The following is an 18,416-nucleotide window of genomic DNA, read 5'->3' as shown; positions in this document are numbered from 1 at the left end:
TTTCGTAGTAAACAATTATAAATTTGATAGGAACTGGTCAACTGTATATGGATAACTTTTAAACGTTTTAATACTTTAATTTATTAACTTTAAATTATTATTTTAAATTATACAGTATATTATATTAAATTTACTACAAACACTAATATAATTCAAAAAACTAATATCTTTTATATTAATATTCTTTTATTATTATATTTAAAAATAATGATCTCAATAATATTATTTAATAAACAAAAACGTTTAATGCAAATAGTATCTGACTGCTGTGATCTATATAAAAAATCAAAATGTAGTGGCTTAAGCAATTATAATGGTATTTGTACTATAACTACTTTCACTCCAACATTTGCTTTACCACCTGGCAGTAGCATGAATGTTTTTGACAGATACGCTAAACTATTGCAAAGAGAACGTGCTGTGAATGCTCCTGATGTTAAATTGTATGATTATATTAAAGATGAAGTAGGATACAGATTATCTGATAGAATATTTGATATAAAAAGGACTTTTAAAAGAGCTCTAGATTTTGGATGTGGTCGTGGTCATGTCTCCAAGAATATTTTAAAAGAATCCGTAGAAGAATTAATTCTAACGGACATGAGCCAAACTGCCTTAAATCAAGCCGAAACTAATGAAGGTATTAAAGTTGAAAAAAAAATTATTGATGAAGAAGAACTAATATATAAACCAGACAGTTTAGATCTTATCATAAGTTGTTTGAGTCTTCATTGGGTCAATGACCTGCCTGGATGCTTTAAAAGTATTAATAATTGTTTAAAACAGGATGGAGTTTTTATGGCTGCAATATTTGGAGGAGAAACATTATATGAATTAAGGTTAATCGATTAATCTTCTCGCTCAAATAAACATTATTTTTACATATATTTCGTTTGTTCTTTCTTCAAATTCTGGTATCATTATTAGAGGTTCTTTACAATTGGCAGAATTAGAAAGAGAAGGAGGAATTTCACCACACATATCTCCTTTTACGGAAATTAGAGATATTGGAACTTTATTAACAAGAGCTAATTTTACTATGTTAACTATTGATACAGATGAGATAGTAATAGGATACCCTTCTATATTTGAACTCATGTGGGATTTGAAAGGTATATATATCCACTCATTAAATAAATCAATATTAAAGGTGTTAATAGTACTTTACAATATTCTTTACAATTACTTTACAATATTCTTTCGTTATTTTTTATATTGTCTCAGGAATGGCAGAAAACAATGCTGCAAGAAATCGTAAACTTCATTTAAAGCGTGACACTTTAATGGCAGCTGCTGCTATATACAAAGAGTTATATGGAAAAACTAGAGAAGATGGAACTTCATATATACCTAGTACATTTCAAATTATTTATCTATTAGGGTGGAAACCACATCCATCTCAACCAAAACCTCTTCAAAGAGGTACAGGTCAGGTATCTCTTAAAGACTTACACCAACTTGATAAAATAATAAAGGATAGCACACAAGTAAAAATAGATGAAGATAAATAAATTTGTAAATAAAATATTTCTTAATATAATAGCATCTGTTTATGTCAATAATGTATATAAAACTGTTTAAATGTTTAAAATACATATAACAGTGTAATTAGGAATGATATATACAGATAATTCATTTAAAATAAAAAAGATGTCTAAAGCATATGTGATATTTTAACAATTATCATTTAAAATACAAGTATTTTTTTCTTTCTAGATATTTAATCTATATCAAGTATGTGTTATTTCTTTTCTTCATTTTTTTCCTTATGCACTACTACTCCTTTTTGTATAAGTTCAGGTATTTCTACCGCAAGCCATGGTCCAAGCTACAATTTAGAAAATGTAATCAATTAAAAGACAACTCATCTGGTATAATAATATATAATGATATTAAAATATAAATTAATATTTAAAATACATACACCAAGAGCCATAGCATGAGCAATACCAAATTTGGGTACGTTACGTGCCCACAAAGGTTTAAAGTGATCCGTTAAACAAATTTTTCCACCTCTATACATTTTTGCTGTCTTACCATCCAACTCTGGTAATGCAATCTCAGGTGCTGTTGCCGGATACGTTACAGGTATCTAACAATTCCATGATTAAACATTGTCTATTAATTAAACATTACTATGCATTTAAATTTTATAACTGCATTATAATAATATTTAATATAAATTAAGGAAAAATGAAATACTAACATCAAATTCAATTTCAAATTCATATTTTAAATAATTTTGCATGTACCAACATTTTCCAAACCATCTTGTACCTTCTTTATTTGATTCTAACCTAAACCAATCATTGTTCGATTCTTTATTATTCTTGACATACTGTAAGGAACAAGAGAGATTTTGTATTAATAACATTATGAATATTCCAAAATAATATTTAAGATAACTAACATATGGAAACTATTATTTTTAGAAAGTAGAATACATATCATTACCGTAATCAATGCTTGATATTCTTCTTTTAATCGTTGTATCCACAAATTTTTGTCCCTAGGACCAGCTTTTGTTTGCAACGAAGGAATACCAGTTAATGTTTTATTTGTCACTTCATCCTCCATTGTAATTTACAATAAAATAAATCGGTATTAAACTCAAATAATTATTGACACTATAACATTTTACGTTGATTATCGAGCGCCATCTAGAAAATGCCTAAACGAATTTTCGCGCAATTAAGCAAGCAAATGTGCTTTTTTAATATTAATATTGGCATTGAAAACAGATTTTTTCTAAGATATTATATAGGTCAGTAGTGCCAACAAATGTATTTTAAAGTCTTTATCATCGAACTGAATTATACGTGTTCGTGTATATATATGTAACGTCTGTCTGAACAAACGAAAGAATTTCTTTATCACCTATCTTGGTATTGAAAATAGGAATTTTTCAAATTATATAGTGTCCGAATAATGTAGGTTAAAATTTTCTTTCTCATCGTATTTCAAGCCATTTCTTTCTAGCATAAATATCATTTCAACTTTTAGAAATTTTTAAATCATCGTTTCTTTAATCTGAGTTCATCACGAATAAATCTATATTCCAGGAAACGTAATTTCGAAATATTCGTAACTTCTAACATATTCCAAAATTTATATTGAATTAATTATATCAAATATGGAAAGTTCTTAATCTTTACTTCTCGTGTAATGCAGTACAAACGAAGTACATTTAAATATCGTAACTTGCATGTTCCTTACATTCTTATTAACATTAAACGATCGACGCACACTGAAAGAAAATTATTACAACGCGTTTTAAAAGCTATGTTTAAAATTTAACTCTATTTATCTTTTGAATGAGCTTTTGATTACTAAAATTGAAGAAAAATTAGGTCTCGATTAGGTAAACAGTCTTAATAGCAAAGTATTCAACTTTAAAAATGTGCGCTTTTTATTTACATAGCAATATCTTTACATATTAAAACAATACATTATTCTTTAATTGCTAAAGAATGAAAACTTCGATACGCTTTATAAGAACTTTTATAAATAAGTTACGAGGAATATCATTGCATGTGAAATTCATTTATCCACATTATAATACTGTTACCTTTGAAACGCAGTTGCTTTAACACGTTGTTTAATAGGTATACGCTATCTTTATAGTATATTATTATTTTATTGAAAAAACAAGATATGTTGTAATCTAAATTACTTTCTTAGTATACAATAACGAATATCATTTAACAATTTTAACTTTATTAGGAAATACTTTCTCGATTGGTTTCACTTCTCCGAATCTAGCTTTTCTCTTCTCTATTCGTGCTTCCAATTCAGCCTAAAAAAAAAGATTATTTTTTTAGGTGATCAATATTGAAGGAAAGCAAGATTATTAAAAATATTCTTAATTATTACCTTATCCATTACACTAGAAACTGACATTCCAAATCTTTCTGCACGTTTCTTTAAGACCTCGTAAGTTGTGTGCTGTATACATATATATATATATATATACATTTATAAAATATTATTTATATAATATTATTAAAATTAATAATATTATAAAATAGCAATGGAAAATTTTATTTTAAAGTAAAACTTACTATAGGAGTTTTCACAGATGCAGCTGATTTGTTATTTTGATTATTAATACTAAATCTTGCTGATCGAGCTTCCTTCTTTGCTGCTTCTGATAATGGTAATCCAAACTTTTTTGCTCTCATTTCTAATCTCTATTATATATATATATATATATATGTATATATATACATACATAAAAAAAAATAGTAAACATCAATTGTTATGTCATTATAATGTATTTAAATTTGTATTAATATATTTAATTTTATATTATAGATTCTTACCTCCTTGGTACCAAGCTCTGATAATTTTATAATTTTTTTCTCAGGAGATGCATTTTCTGAAGATTTTGTGTCATTGTCATGTTTCTCTACTTCATCCATCTTAACATCTTCAATCACAGGTTTACGATTTAAAACTATTTTTTTTGTATTACTCACATTACTTTCTACTGACAACTTTCTTTTCTCATTGATCTCCTGTGAATCTGGTTTACTTGATAACTCTTCTATTTCTTCATCCTACAAAATTACAAAATACAATGAAATTTTCATATATCGTTTAAAGAATATTTAAATATTATAAGAATATAATATTGCGGTATATTTATTATTTACACCGAGAACTGCATCTTCATCTAATATTTCCTCTGCTGTTTCATCCAAAGATAATGCAGAATCTAGAATATAGAATATAAATAAGCTTACATATATACCTGCGTCTAAGAAGTTGTATATAATATTACATACCACCATGTATCGCTAATTGAAGCCTTTCAACCAGTTCGTTTTTGTTTCCTGTTGTAGGAAGACCTCTTTGTTTTAATTCTACTTTCAAATTCGCAACCTTGTAAAATAAAAACATTTATTTATTGATTCATATTATAAATTAATAATTAATGCATTTTATTGATAATACTTATGATGATATAAAAGTTTACTCCTCAAAAATAATATTATATTGCACTTCTTATTCGTAATGACGTGAAAAACAAAATAAATTTTAATATAAAAATTAATGTTCCTTCTAATACAAAAATAGGTTAGAATGCGATAAAGTATTAAATCTAATTCAATCAGCGTACCTTCATTTTCGAAAGTTCAGTCAATCCTTTTTCGTAAGATGAATCAGCCATGGTGTGTCTTTCTTTTTTTTTTTTTTTTTTTTTTTTTTTTAATTTAAAAGAAATGTCAAGCAAATTACAAATTCGTTATCATCTCATAAAGCACATTCACTAAATTCAAGAATGAATAGAATAATGTAAAAATGTTAGGACTGTTTATAATAGTTTACAATGAAAGACGTAACTGTTTGCAATGAAATACCATAATCGATCGATCGAAAACTTAACCAAAAATGTGAATAGAGTACTATCAAAAATTAATGCATAAAATAGCAAATTTTTAAGTTGATAATATATATATATATATATATGTGTGTATGTAATATAAAAATATTTATTCTAGCCAATATTTATTATTAAGATTTAACTTATGAAATTTTCAAAATTCTCACATTTTATTTTGTGGTTAAGACCTTAGTCGATTATGCGATATATGAAGAACCAATCAAATTCGAATTAGTCAGAAAATATTTAACGATTGGTTGTTTAAAGAATATACATATTTTTGCAACTTGTGATTTTTAAAAGCTGCAAAAATACCTTCTCCTTGACTTTAATTAATAAATATAAGTAAAATTGTAAAATATTTATATATATATGTATATTTTCATATTATATTCCTATTTTATTGTTCGTTTAATACATGTAAACGAATTTTGAATATAAGGACCAATCAGAATGCGCCAGGTCTATTTCCGGATTTTTGACACTATCTAACGTGTATAAAAGTAGTGTGAAGTTTTGTTCGCTGTGTACTCAAAGAATGTGTTAAAATAATAATTGTTCGAATTATAAAATATAAATCCAATAGAAATTATTAAGTTTCTGCTACTTAATATACGTCTATTAAACTAATTCTTATCGTATGTATTTTATGTATCATTGTTTTTTCTTAACCTATTAGAGCGGCATTTGATTTCGCAAATTTATCACTTAAGTAAAAAGTCTTTATTAACGTCAAATTAAATGATTTATTAATTTTTTCAGAATATATCATTTATAAAAATGGATATTAAAATGTGGTTCACTATCACTGTAATTTTTAGTATGGTATCCTTTATAACAGCTTTAAAAGAAGGAGAATGCGAAGGTAACTTATTTTTATATATTGCACTTCTATTTACAAATAATATATAATCTTTAGTTACTTATTTTTTACATCTTTTTTTATAGTATGTGTAACTACTGTAAATAAATTTGTTGAAACTTTAACAAATGATATTAAAGCTGATCCCAAAAAAATAGAATCAGAGTTCAAAGAATTTTGTAAAACTACAAAATCAAAAGAAAACAGATTTGTAAGTACATCTATCATACAAATAATCTTTATATAAACGCGTACAAGTATGAAAATAATTTTTCTTGTATTTCAGTGCTATTACTTAGGTGGTTTAGAAGAATCTGCAACAGGCATTTTGGGAGAACTTAGTAAACCAGTATCTTGGTCTATGCCTGCAGATAAAATATGTGAAAAATTAAAGAAAAAGGATCCACAGATATGTGATTTACGATATGGTAGATATATATTTTTTTAAATTGTATATTATAAAATATTGTGTATTAGAAATAATATTAATTAATAATAACAATTGTGTAATATTTTGTTATTGTTACAGAAAAACAAATAGATCTTAGAACAGTGGATTTGAAAAAGTTAAAAGTAAGAGATTTGAAAAAAATTTTAAATGATTGGGAGGAATCGTGTGAAGGATGTATAGAAAAGACAGACTTTATTAAACGGATTGAAGAACTTAAGCCTAAATATTCAAGCAATTCTAAAACAGAGCTTTGAAGGGAGCTCTAAGATATAAATAAATAATTAAGATATCATAACTCAATTATGCATTATTCTGTTTGGCAGGAAAATTAATAGCAATATTTAAAGTATGTGTATATTTAATATTTATGTACTTTGATACAATTTCTTTTTGAAAATGTTTGATTTGTGAAAAAACATTAGAAATTATTAATTTATATTAATTTTGTTTCATATTGTATTATTTTTTAAACAATTGCTCAACTTTGTGGTCATCATAGGACATTTTAAGACAAATTAAAAATAACATGTTAATTATTTAATTATTTTTGTTTTTCTCTCTCTTTGATGAGGCTAAAAATGAATATAAACTAAGATTATCAGATGGTGCTTCATTTATACAATATTCATAGATATAATTTTAAAATGTAAGTTTTTCAAATTGGAATATTTTATATTTTCTATTTTCACTGCCCTTCCTCTAATAGTCTGATACAAAAAATCATCTTAATGTAAGGTACACATCACTATATTTAGAATTAAAAGCTATGAAATATATAGGATGTGTCAACAAAGAAAGTCAAATGATCTCAAATTTCATTAAAATTTGAAAAAATCATAATCACTTCTCTAAATTTGTCATGAACAGAATTGAAGGGCAATGACAAGACGTATAACAAAAAACAAATTGCACATTTCTATATCTATAAAAAAATTTCATAATTTTCATATCTAATTGTTCATTATATTGTACAACATACACAGTAATAGTAAATACTTATATTTGATAGACAACGAAATATTATTTTTGACAAATTTGTATAAACCTTTTATTTTTAACGCCGGATATCAAAATTGCTTTGCAGCGATGTACAAAAATTTTCTTACTTTTAATATATTTTTATATGAACTTATGCTCATTTATCATTAATGTTATTTAGCTCACAAATAAATATATACACGTATGCGTGTATGTACATATATGTATATATGTTTACTTTGATAATTATATGAATTTAAACATTCTTGCTAAAATGATATGGAAAATATACGACCGTTTACGTGTTTTTGCGTATTTTTATATATTTTTTCTATATCGCAATATATTCTCTATAATTATTTATTAGTACATTGTGGAGGATCGCTCCATTTTCCATCCGATTTACAAGTAATTGAACCTACCTTTTTACCATTAGGACAGATATAAGCAAGTTGTTCTCGAAATAAATAGGATGGACCCTGAACAATTATACCAGGTGGTACTACTGGTTTACCGCAAGATATTTCTGAAAGTATAATGAATAAACAAAGAAAGAATAGTATTTTCCATAAATACTGAAGTAAAGGTTTAATTTAATATTTATGGAGAACGAAGAATTAATTCGTAGCTTACTAGAACACCTGCCACGCATTTTGGACCATTTTCCATTAGGAAGACATTTTGCAGTTGATTGCCCAAATATTCGATATCCTGGTATACATTCAAAATTAATTATATCATCAACATTATAATCAGTTTCATTTTGTTTTAATACTGCAGTAACTGGTAATGTTGGTTTTCTACAAGTCACATCTGGAAACAACGATATTCTAGATTCTTTTTATACAATTAATATATCATAATTTTTAACTTACGTTTACACGAAGGCATTGCAGACCATGTGCCGTTTGAATGACATGTTAATGTTTCAGTGCCTTCAAGAATATAGTTTCGTTGACAACTAAAGGTAAAAATATTAGTAACATTTTTTAAATCATTCATATTGATATTGGTAATATTAATGAGTGTAGCACACAATATTCCTTCACATGTTTCATTTTTCGAATCATGTATCTGTATAAATTTATTATTATATTGTAAAAAATTCACGAGTTTCCATTGACTAGCTTCATTGCAAATCCATGTAATGTTTAATCTTTCATCGACAGTAAAAGAGTTTGAATCATTCATACTATTTTGACATATCATAAGAATTCTTTTATTATAAATATCTCCTTCAATGTAAAAATGAATGTTTCCATAAGAATTGTTCACATTTTTATAATTTCCTTCTTTATATTTTTCACTTTTATAATGCACATTATTCAATGCATTGATATTAAGAAATCGTGAAACTAAATGATTAGAAATTGGGCAATTAAGTGGTTCACAAATCTGATTGTCTGGAATCCAAGTTCCATCATTGCTGCATACTCTACTATTTTCACCTATTAATGTATATCCTGAATTACAAGTAACAAAAATTTTTGTATTAGAAATAAAATTCTCTTTTAATTCTTTATTATTAAAATATTGTGTCCAATTTGATCCTTTTGAAACTCTTGAAATCTCCAATGTCAAATTGCCCTCTATACTTAGAAATATCTTTCCATCTTCTATTAGGTTTGGCCAAGGACACTTAATAAGAATGCAATTTGGAAAGTAACTAGTCCACAAACCATTATTAGAACATTGAAGAGTAAACATTGTAGAAGAATCATTAATATTTTCGAATTTGTAACCAGGATCACAAAAATATTCAATAGTATCACCATAAGAGTAGTTTCTGACAAAAGGATCATTAGTAGAATTTTCTTTGAATTTGAAAGAACTAAAAGATTTTTCATTTCCATTGGTAATTATTTTCATGTAACCATGCTCTATTCTATATTAAAAAAAATAAATAAATAATAATAAAAAATAAGAAACCAAATATATAAAAGAAATAATTATTTTACAAAATTTATATAAAAATTTACTTCATCGGTGGTGGACAACTGTAAGGAATGCAAACTGGATTATCATGATTCCATATGCCAGTTTCTAAACATGTTAAATATTTTTCACCGACCAAACGAAATCCGGAATCACATTTAAATTCAATTTGTTGCCCTGCCTAGATAAAATAATCAAATAAAAATTTGCTTTAATATTAAACATTGCTCTCAAAGGAATATATTATACCTGCAAAATTGTAATGTCATCTCTCTCATTCTCTTCTATTATGTACTCTATATCTCCATTTTCCGGTGCCAATAAACTTTTACATGTTACCCCTATCATAAGAATGTCGTATGTAAACGTTTATTTAAACTTTTTTGAATTGGATAATTCACTAACACAACATATGTAGTTATAAATTTTACCAATACAAAGAGGTGGCGATCCACTCCATTTTCCATTTGATTTGCATACTCTACGTATGCTTCCATGAAGTTCGTAGCCACTGATACAAGAATAATAAATTTCATCCCCGAAAAAATACGACCAGCCCCTTATATAGCCACGTGGAAAATATCCAGGAAAGCCGCATTTTACCTCTAAAAAATTATAAAAAATATTAAAAAAAAAAAAAAATAATAAAACTATAATTATTCTCAATTTTAAATAATTTTGTAAATCTTACTAAGACATTTAGGTGTATCGGAACCTTCCCATTCACCATTTTTAAGACATTTTCTTCTTAGTACTTCTTGTTCTTTACCACCAAATTTAAGGACATATCCAGTATCACAATAATAAGTTGCTTCTAATAAATCTTCTGTAGTATTTATGTTACCTCTAAATGGTACAACTGGTAATGAGCAACCACGACAAAAATGGCTGCTTATGATCTAAAAAAAAAAGTCAATATATTTTTACAATATTGTAGGAATGTTTAATTTAATGAAATGATTAGATTGATTAATAAAAAAGGTATAATTACCATAATATCTCCATATATATGTTCCAATATATGAGACCATGTATAAAGAGTGCCATAATATTTTTCACATGTTCTATACAAATGCATTATATAATCATTCGTAAAAGCCGAATCCCAAATATCTAATAAGGTAATATTACCCACGAATGATTCTGATTCAGAAAAACCACCACCCATTCGATCTTGTTCTTGTCCAATAATGAAAGATCCATTACCTAAAGACAAATATCATCATAACTTTTTATTATTAATATTAAATAATATATTAAATATTTATGTCTAATGGAAATCTACCTGGAATAGTTAAACCCTTTGCTAAGTTTGTACCAGTATCTTTAAGTATTCCATCAAGAAAAATATTCCAAGATCCATTAGTATTCTCCCATGTAATACAAAGAAAATGCCAATAACCATCGTTAATTTTAATGTCAGTTACAACTCCGTGCCCATTGATATATAATACGAAACTATATCAAATTTTTTATTAAATATTTTAATTGATATTTCAAAATAATATAGTCATATGAAGAGATGACTCACCCATTATAATCTGTTACTGTAAGCGCATTATCTTCATCATGTGTTGCATATGAAAGCACAGTGCCGTAATTAAAAGTGTCCATGGATTGCAACCACACAGTAATAGTTAACTAAAAAATAAATGTATAAAGTAATAAAATATAGGCTTCGTAATATTTGATTTCCTATTAATTTTTTACCTGTGACATATTTTTTATGGGACCTTTCATCATCACATAATTAGTTGTACTGGATCTCACAAAATGCATGATATAATCGGATGTCAATTCTTTGTTAGAAAAATATCTCATTTAAGATTTAAATACATAGATGCTCTGAATGACTAATATCTCCAAAATATAGAGAATTGGAAAATTACTAAGTAAATTAATTTAACATGTTTTATGAACTTACCAATTTCACAGTTATTTCCTATAAATGATGGAGGACAGATACAAGTATAATTAAATGATATATTTTTACATTGTCCACCATTTTTACAAGGTGAAATACTACAGTAATCGATTTTTCTACTGCAATCTTTTCCAGTATATCCAATCGGACATTCGCATCTTTTAAAAATAATACATATATATTCAAATTTCTTTTATAAAATATAACAAAATAAACATTTTCATTGGATAATTTAAAATTCAAACCTGTAACTATTTCTTGTTGCATTTTTTTCCATGATGTTTATACAAATAGAATTTTCATGACAAGGAAGCCAATCACATGGTAATAAATTGCAGCGACGTCCTAAAAAGCCAGATTTGCAAGAACAATACCATGTTTGATTCACAATGTTACATGTTGATCCCTTTTCACAAGGCATTGAATCACAATAATTAACAGATGTTTCACAGAAATCACCTAAAAGTATTGATACTAAGGTATATAGAGAGTCACTTAAAATATATGAAAAATATTTCAAAATTTCTATCCATAATTACCTTCAAAACCATCTTTACATATACATACGTAATCATTCTCTGTGCTTACACATTTTCCATCATTTTGACAAGGATTATGAGTACATTCATCAATATAAACCTAAAAATTAAATTAGAGAATCTTTGTATTTGCAAATTTAAAAAAATTAAAAAAAATTTATATGAACTATTTAAAATTAAATTTCCTACCTCACAATTCTGTCCAGTATAAGCACTTTTACAAGAACAATAATATGGCATTTTTTTATTAGCTTCGTGTACAATGCATAATCCTTCATTTAAGCATGGTGAAGATCTACATGGATTTTGAAATATTTCACATTGTGTGCCTAAAAAAAAAATGTATTACTGAAAAATTTTTATAACAATTCAGAAGATTAAAATTTATATTCTTACCAACATAATAATCACGACATTCACAACTGAAATCTTCATCCTCTTTTTCCAAACACTGACCATCATTCAAGCAAGGTTTTGTATAACAAATGTCATTTTTTGTTATATCAAGATTTATGCATTCATTTATAGTTACAGAACCACGATTTTGTGTAGTTGTATTCGCGGGACATGGTAGACATGTTATTTGACCATATTTCGGTTGATAAAATCCAAAAGTACAAGATATACAAGGTTCTACAGATATAATAGATCCATGATGTCTACGTTTAGAATAATATCCTGGCTGACAAACAGCTAAAAAAAGAGATATTAGTATAAATTTTTATATGTTAGAACTATTAATGATTTCTATTATTTTCACAGTAATTATCTCTTACATATACACTCTTGTAATGATTTTGTACGCATCCTTCTAGTATAAGTATGTTCAGGACATTGTTTGCATTGTATAGATCCACTTGCATCCTGATACTCTCCAAAAGGACATGGTCGACATCGTCGTGCGGAAATATCGTGGAAAGTACCTAAAGGACATTTTACTGGAAAAAATAAATAAATTGTATACTCTATAATATAGATTAAAAATTAGAGTATATTAACATATCTTATAGAAATAAAAAAATATGTTTCTCTCACTGCAAGTATGCTTTCTAGGTATACTGCCAGGCTCACAAAAATCTTGTATTTCTCCAAATACTATGTGCAAATTAAGTGCAAGTTTAGCTATCTCTTGATTAGTCTTATTATTTAGTAGATCCAATTCTCCAGAATGTGTCATCAATTGGATCTTTTCTCTTAACTTTTGCAATCCTTTTTTTGGATCGTCTAAATTTTCTTTAATTATCTTTCCTATATCAATAATTATATCATATTTCATAAAATGATCGATATATAAACAATATCTATACATACCAATGAATTTAAACTTAATTTCGATCTTTTCTCTTTTTCTCTTTATTTTGTCTTCATCTTGCCTTTCATTCCTTCGAAATCTTACCAAACTTGAATATAAATTTTTCGAAGTAAAAATGTCGTCTTCGCATTCAGGATCAAAGCTCACAAGATTACATTCAACGTCATTATTGCAGATGTCGATTAGCTTCGACTTTAAGTCTTCAGTAATACGATCGGTTAACTACACACGGCAATGAAATAATAATCAATAAGTTTAACTAGAAATTTGTTAAACAAAAAACTTTGATGTGCTCACTTCCCGAAGATTTGTTGAGTTATTACAGAACGATTTAGTATCGCCCTCAAGAACGATATTTCCTTCTACATATACAGTTTTTAGTTGTTCAGATTCTGTGGGATGATATATAGATTAATATAATATACAAATTGATAGTATATCTAGATAAAAGAACGTGGTATAATATTGACCCAAGCAATCGGATATAACATAATCGTTCGAAGTTCCATTTTCCGAGTTACATTTAAATGGCATATCCTCGTTCATAGGACCAAGATACGTTGTCTCCTGCACAAGTTCATAGCCTTCATTACAGATATTCATACATTGTGACGTTTCATTCGAATTGTATAAACAATTTATACGCTTGTTCGAAGATAACGTAATATTCTTGCATACATCTAAAATCATGTTTAAATATAAACAATGTGCAATAGTTGGATCTAATATGAAAAAGAAATATTTCATTATCTTTTACCTTTAACAGTGATGTTTAATATACAATTCGCAATGTTTCCGTACATATCGGTGGCATTATATATAATTTGTGTTTTACCAATTGGAAACGCATTATCCTCAAGTCGATGACTTTGCTCGATTCTTATCGGTAGCTTCGAATTGTCGTAAAATCCTGGCTCATTCCAGGTGATATTAATCGCTCCAGTTTCACGATCAGAAAGTATTACTGGAGGATCTATACAATTTTCTACCATCGGTGGTTCCTTATCTTTAAGAACGATATATTATCACCACGTGAAAAAATTCTTTTCATTATAGAATAACATCGATTCTACAACTTACCGATCACTTTGACCTGGAATTTACATTTTGCTTTATTCCTACTTGCATCTTGCGCTACATAAACGATAGTACGAGTACCAATTTTCATCTTCCGTGGAAGAACAACGTGTGGTTTGCTCCACACAACAACGGAATCACTGTCGTTATCAGTAGCTTCTGGTATAGTCCAGTTAACATAGGCATAATTCTTATTGGGCAAACTCTCAATGGTTATAGAAGAAGGACATGCAATGACTGGTGGTGTGTTGTCTAAAAACATAAATAAATATAAAATAAAAACAATAATTAATAATAATAATAATAATAATAATAATAATAATAATAATAATAATAATACTGACCTACGCAGCGATTGACGCTGCAACGTTGTGACCAAACACCTGCGCGTCCACCACAGTATCTACTTCGTGGTCCTTCCAGCTTGTATCCTTCTTTGCATAAGACAGTACAGTTCATCGCGAAGGATAACTTTTCAGGACCCGTGCAGTTCGTAGGGAAAATCATACCATTTGCTAATTGCTTTAGAGGTTCACATTTAATCGGTTTGCAAGTTGTTTCCAGACCATCCCAACGCGAAACAGGCAAACAATTTCGCACTTTACTTCCTCGCAATTGGTAGCCAACGTCACATCTAAATTGGCAACGCGTATCGATCGGATGCGAAGTTAAATCATCTTTCATTCGATCCTGATAAACATCGTCGTGCTGACAACGAACACGTCCATGTAGCGGTGCTCGCAGTGCTGGGCAAGTCTTTACTATTAAATATTCTTTCTTTAATAAAACATCTTTTTTTATTAGCAAGATGAAAAATCGTTCGTTAACATAATAAGTAGTAAACTTACGTGAACACTGTGGTTCATTACCAGACCAAGTTCCATCCTTTCCACAAAGTCGAATACTATCACCGGTCAGTTGAAATCCAATTCTACATCTTATACCACAAGCAGCGTTCACCACGTTGCTACAAGCATTCGCTTTCACTAGATATCCATTTTCTGGTACTTTTAATTTTGGGCACGTTATGACTAAAAAGCAAAAAAAAAAAAAGAAAAGAAGAAGAAGCTCAATGCGAATAACAATGAAAAGTGCAATTTTTCATTTGTTTTCAAGATCATAATTTAATCGTGTCCGCTTAAGTCCGTTAATTAAATTTCAACGATGGATGCACGATGCAACAAGCCCTACGATTTCATCGCTGTGGCTCGAAATTTAACCGAAGAAATAAAAAAGACGCGAGCGATGCAAATGATGTGGTTTCAAACGTACGGTCCTTTACTGGATGAATACAAGTATGGAAATGATCCTGATTAAGATCAGTGTGTGTATTCGTGACCGTTGTCGGTATTTTTCTCAGTAATTATTTGGTAGAAACGTGAAAAAGGAGATGACAGAGTTGTGTGAGAAAAAACAGGTCATGGTCGTCGATCATTCATCTATCGAAGATGAAAGATCTTGCTTACCTACGCCAGAAACAAGCAATTGCGAAGTATGATCGTTTGAAATCAATTTGACGATTGATTTAAACACTTCAATATATTTTTTCTAGTATGGCTGGCTCGCAACAAAGCCAGAATTTCAATTAGAAAGATACGGACCGTACACAATTGATCGAATTAATCCTATGGAGACTGAAACTCTTTTACAGGGAAACATACCAATGCTTGCACCTGGAAAAGGCTTAATTCGATAAAAATTTAATATAAATATATAATGCATCCTATTTCAACACAAAATTCTTTTTATAAAATCAATATATTTATATATATATATATATAGAATAGTCTTACAATTACCTTCACATTTTTTTCCATCAGTAGTGAATCCAAAAGCACAAACACAATCTTCCACTGTAGTAGCAGGTACCTTCAGAGTGACATGATTAACATCTGGACAAGGTATACAGATAGACGTTGAATCTCCAGAAATATAACCGGAAGCGTACGTCCCATTTGGACATGCTGTACATGATTTATAATTAAGAGATATATTATTGTCAAGAAAATTAATAGAGAATGCAGAAAAATATACTCACGTTGGCAAGAACCTTTAAAACCAGAACCAAAGAATCCTATCGGGCAAATACAAGCGTAATGACCGGTTGTTATGCCGCACGAACAGATCGCTAAATCATCGCAACAGTTTTTCTCTCTAACTTTGTTCATTTCATTGCTCATACATAAAATATCGCAATCGCTGCTAACTGCTACAGGCACATATTTTCCTGTTTTCAAGTCTACACAAATTATCATTATATTTAATCGATCGTATTTGATTAATCATATTTGATAAATTACTTCTTAATCCTCACCATGATGTAAAGCACGACGAGCCAAAGCTTCGAATTCGGCGAAACTATCCAAAAAGTAACTATGAGTGTATTCAGGATTACTGGCGATATCGTGAAGTTCTTTCACGTTGCCCGTACGTATCCCAAAAGTAAATATCATAACGCCAGCATTCTTCAAAAGATCAGCAACAGGGCGTGGATCTCCACCATTGCTGAAGCCATCGGTTATGAGAAATATTACCTTTTTTGCTCCTTCCCGGCCTTTCTCGAGAATAGCCTGTTGCAATGATCTTATTAATCCTTTTCTTGGTAATGATTAATTGTTAAATGTCTTTAAGTTTTAAATTACTAACGAGAGCTTCAAAAAGCGCACCACGCGTATACGTTCCACCACCGGTATAACTGATGTTGTTAAGTTGCCTGTTAAGTAAATAACATTTATGATTGTCCCTTCCAGTTTTCGATATTTGATCAACATTACGATTGATGTTTCTTCTTCCTCCAAATGTGACGATTGCAACTCTGGTGGTTAAAGGTTCTACCGTAAATTCTGATAGAAGTTTTTTTACGAAATTGAGTTCGCTACGAAAATTATTTAGACCAATTGAACCAGATCCATCCACGAGGAATACGAGTTCTACCTGGCAAAAGTGAGACAGTAGTTTGTATACTTCGAAATAGGCAAATTTGAATCATTTGGCTTTACCTCATCGGTCTCGTTTCTCAAGCGATTTATATGGATCTTTAAAAGATGCGATAACAAGTCTGCCTTTCGTCGGATCATTTTGTTACTACTTTCGAAATTCTTATCTAAATATTGATTTTTATTATTATGTTCCTTGCCATGGTTCCAAATTGTCGATATTAAATCGATGCCATCGGCGGTCTGAATCTTGAAAGTATTGCTTGATCGAAATTCACTTATGTTAGAGTACTTTGCAAATAGAAAAGAAACTCCATTGATTAATAGAAGTATTCTCCAATGTGACATTAACATTTTTATGATTCATATACTCTAATTGTTATTTTTTATTTTTATTTATTTATTTATTTTTTTTTTTTATTTTTTTTTTTTATTTTTATATTAACAAAAACTATCACTGGAAATAGATTCTGCAATAAAATTAAAAGAAAATATAAATGAAAATATATAGGAGTCGGAAAAAGCACGGTTCGCGATAAAAAACAAACACTGTCTAACTCAAACGCTAACTGGTACTATGTAAGTACGCCAACAAGCTAACGTCGAATAATCACAGAGTTTAGAAAACACGAGAACAACGGAGCCTCTGTTCTACACTTAATATAAAAAATGCCTCTATCTACATTTGATGTCTCGACATCTTGTCGCTCTTCGTTCGACGAAAAAGTTTGCTAATATATTAAACATATGCTAACGAAATAAAAGATAATAATTAATATTTTTTAGAAAATAATAAATACTAAATATAAACATAAAGATATTTTAAAACATCACGTATTTAAGATCATTTTTTGTCTATTTCAATTTTTAGCTAGTAATTTAATTAGGAAATATATTATAAAAAAGATTACCTATGCATTACTAGGATTAAAGAATCAGAATCGGGATACAATTAATCCTAACGTTACACTGCACACCCCACGCACACATGTGAAGACTGAAATAAAAAAAAAAGC

General features: G+C 28.4%; 6 protein-coding genes across 11 annotated transcripts; 3 read left to right on the top strand and 3 right to left on the bottom strand.

Moving 5' to 3' along the window:
- Positions 1-5: 5 nt before the first annotated feature.
- On the top strand, positions 6-1,717 carry LOC124953771 (arginine-hydroxylase NDUFAF5, mitochondrial). Its single transcript, XM_047505650.1, has 3 exons — positions 6-839; positions 928-1,112; positions 1,225-1,717. The coding sequence occupies exons 1-3, from the start codon at positions 208-210 to the stop codon at positions 1,509-1,511; spliced, it is 1,104 nt and encodes a 367-aa protein (XP_047361606.1). The 5' UTR covers positions 6-207; the 3' UTR covers positions 1,512-1,717.
- LOC124953779 (ubiquitin-fold modifier-conjugating enzyme 1) lies at positions 1,509-2,819 on the bottom strand. Its single transcript, XM_047505666.1, has 4 exons — positions 2,455-2,819; positions 2,207-2,338; positions 1,925-2,092; positions 1,509-1,828 (listed from the first exon to the last, which is right to left on the bottom strand). The coding sequence occupies exons 1-4, from the start codon at positions 2,575-2,577 to the stop codon at positions 1,742-1,744; spliced, it is 510 nt and encodes a 169-aa protein (XP_047361622.1). The 5' UTR covers positions 2,578-2,819; the 3' UTR covers positions 1,509-1,741.
- LOC124953778 (mesencephalic astrocyte-derived neurotrophic factor homolog) lies at positions 2,795-7,984 on the top strand. 2 transcript variants are annotated; one of them, XM_047505665.1, is made up of 5 exons: positions 2,795-2,930; positions 6,149-6,251; positions 6,335-6,459; positions 6,535-6,676; positions 6,778-7,984. In XM_047505665.1, the coding sequence occupies exons 2-5, from the start codon at positions 6,167-6,169 to the stop codon at positions 6,951-6,953; spliced, it is 528 nt and encodes a 175-aa protein (XP_047361621.1). In that variant the 5' UTR covers positions 2,795-2,930; positions 6,149-6,166; the 3' UTR covers positions 6,954-7,984. The 2 variants fall into 2 exon arrangements, with proteins under 2 accessions (XP_047361621.1, XP_047361620.1); XM_047505664.1 differs by lacking the exon at positions 2,795-2,930 and adding an exon at positions 5,851-6,024.
- Positions 3,386-5,584, bottom strand: LOC124953776 (SAP domain-containing ribonucleoprotein). The gene is made up of 7 exons (XM_047505660.1): positions 5,123-5,584; positions 4,788-4,884; positions 4,656-4,717; positions 4,323-4,559; positions 4,062-4,190; positions 3,874-3,945; positions 3,386-3,796 (listed from the first exon to the last, which is right to left on the bottom strand). The coding sequence occupies exons 1-7, from the start codon at positions 5,171-5,173 to the stop codon at positions 3,698-3,700; spliced, it is 747 nt and encodes a 248-aa protein (XP_047361616.1). The 5' UTR covers positions 5,174-5,584; the 3' UTR covers positions 3,386-3,697.
- LOC124953751 (sushi, von Willebrand factor type A, EGF and pentraxin domain-containing protein 1-like) lies at positions 7,666-18,397 on the bottom strand. 5 transcript variants are annotated; one of them, XM_047505589.1, is made up of 31 exons: positions 18,312-18,397; positions 17,464-17,870; positions 17,111-17,398; positions 16,779-17,034; positions 16,503-16,703; positions 16,264-16,428; positions 15,313-15,495; positions 14,809-15,225; positions 14,468-14,716; positions 14,145-14,393; positions 13,858-14,067; positions 13,685-13,779; positions 13,387-13,609; positions 13,111-13,323; positions 12,852-13,013; positions 12,472-12,768; positions 12,265-12,404; positions 12,076-12,175; positions 11,782-11,995; positions 11,537-11,694; positions 11,323-11,411; positions 11,144-11,253; positions 10,898-11,070; positions 10,604-10,818; positions 10,304-10,511; positions 10,044-10,217; positions 9,862-9,953; positions 9,657-9,793; positions 8,553-9,562; positions 8,311-8,490; positions 7,666-8,203 (listed from the first exon to the last, which is right to left on the bottom strand). In XM_047505589.1, the coding sequence occupies exons 2-31, from the start codon at positions 17,752-17,754 to the stop codon at positions 8,034-8,036; spliced, it is 6,669 nt and encodes a 2,222-aa protein (XP_047361545.1). In that variant the 5' UTR covers positions 17,755-17,870; positions 18,312-18,397; the 3' UTR covers positions 7,666-8,033. The 5 variants fall into 5 exon arrangements, with proteins under 5 accessions (XP_047361545.1, XP_047361544.1, XP_047361548.1 ...); XM_047505588.1 differs by having other exon boundaries at positions 17,464-18,391; XM_047505592.1 differs by having other exon boundaries at positions 8,553-8,638; positions 17,464-18,391.
- Positions 14,855-16,824, top strand: LOC124953783. The gene is made up of 2 exons (XM_047505671.1): positions 14,855-15,759; positions 15,839-16,824. Exons 1-2 carry the CDS (start codon positions 15,629-15,631, stop codon positions 15,960-15,962), a joined length of 255 nt encoding a protein of 84 aa, XP_047361627.1. The 5' UTR covers positions 14,855-15,628; the 3' UTR covers positions 15,963-16,824.
- Positions 18,398-18,416: the final 19 nt, after the last annotated feature.

The sequence above is a fragment of the Vespa velutina genome, chromosome 13 (genome assembly GCF_912470025.1).
Source record: "Vespa velutina chromosome 13, iVesVel2.1, whole genome shotgun sequence".
Taxonomy (NCBI): Eukaryota; Metazoa; Arthropoda; class Insecta; order Hymenoptera; family Vespidae; genus Vespa; species Vespa velutina.
The sequence above is the reverse complement of the archived record's forward strand: the minus strand, read 5'-3'. Positions and strand labels throughout refer to the sequence as shown.

Excerpts from the sequence above, each read along its gene's own strand:
- LOC124953771 (XM_047505650.1), top strand. The coding sequence starts at position 208 with ATGATCTCAATAATATTATTTAATAAACAAAAACGTTTAATGCAAATA. Across the intron at positions 840-927 it reads GAAACATTATATGAATTAAG|AGGTTCTTTACAATTGGCAG; the intron begins GTTAATCGATTA and ends TATCATTATTAG. Across the intron at positions 1,113-1,224 it reads ACTCATGTGGGATTTGAAAG|GAATGGCAGAAAACAATGCT; the intron begins GTATATATATCC and ends ATATTGTCTCAG.
- LOC124953779 (XM_047505666.1), bottom strand. The coding sequence starts at position 2,577 with ATGGAGGATGAAGTGACAAATAAAACATTAACTGGTATTCCTTCGTTG. Across the intron at positions 2,339-2,454 it reads AATATCAAGCATTGATTACG|TATGTCAAGAATAATAAAGA; the intron begins GTAATGATATGT and ends TGTTCCTTACAG. Across the intron at positions 1,829-1,924 it reads CTCATGCTATGGCTCTTGGT|CTTGGACCATGGCTTGCGGT; the intron begins GTATGTATTTTA and ends TCTAAATTGTAG.
- LOC124953776 (XM_047505660.1), bottom strand. The coding sequence starts at position 5,173 with ATGGCTGATTCATCTTACGAAAAAGGATTGACTGAACTTTCGAAAATG. Across the intron at positions 4,560-4,655 it reads ATGAAGATGCAGTTCTCGGT|GATGAAGAAATAGAAGAGTT; the intron begins GTAAATAATAAA and ends GTAATTTTGTAG. Across the intron at positions 3,946-4,061 it reads CATCTGTGAAAACTCCTATA|CACACAACTTACGAGGTCTT; the intron begins GTAAGTTTTACT and ends ATATGTATACAG.
- LOC124953778 (XM_047505665.1), top strand. The coding sequence starts at position 6,167 with ATGGATATTAAAATGTGGTTCACTATCACTGTAATTTTTAGTATGGTA. Across the intron at positions 6,460-6,534 it reads AATCAAAAGAAAACAGATTT|TGCTATTACTTAGGTGGTTT; the intron begins GTAAGTACATCT and ends CTTGTATTTCAG. Across the intron at positions 6,677-6,777 it reads GATATGTGATTTACGATATG|AAAAACAAATAGATCTTAGA; the intron begins GTAGATATATAT and ends TTATTGTTACAG.
- LOC124953783 (XM_047505671.1), top strand. The coding sequence starts at position 15,629 with ATGGATGCACGATGCAACAAGCCCTACGATTTCATCGCTGTGGCTCGA. Across the intron at positions 15,760-15,838 it reads CCTTTACTGGATGAATACAA|AAACGTGAAAAAGGAGATGA; the intron begins GTATGGAAATGA and ends ATTATTTGGTAG.
- LOC124953751 (XM_047505589.1), bottom strand. The coding sequence starts at position 17,754 with ATGTTAATGTCACATTGGAGAATACTTCTATTAATCAATGGAGTTTCT. Across the intron at positions 17,399-17,463 it reads TGAGAAACGAGACCGATGAG|GTAGAACTCGTATTCCTCGT; the intron begins GTAAAGCCAAAT and ends CACTTTTGCCAG. Across the intron at positions 9,954-10,043 it reads ATCGCCACCTCTTTGTATTG|GGGTAACATGTAAAAGTTTA; the intron begins GTAAAATTTATA and ends TTCTTATGATAG.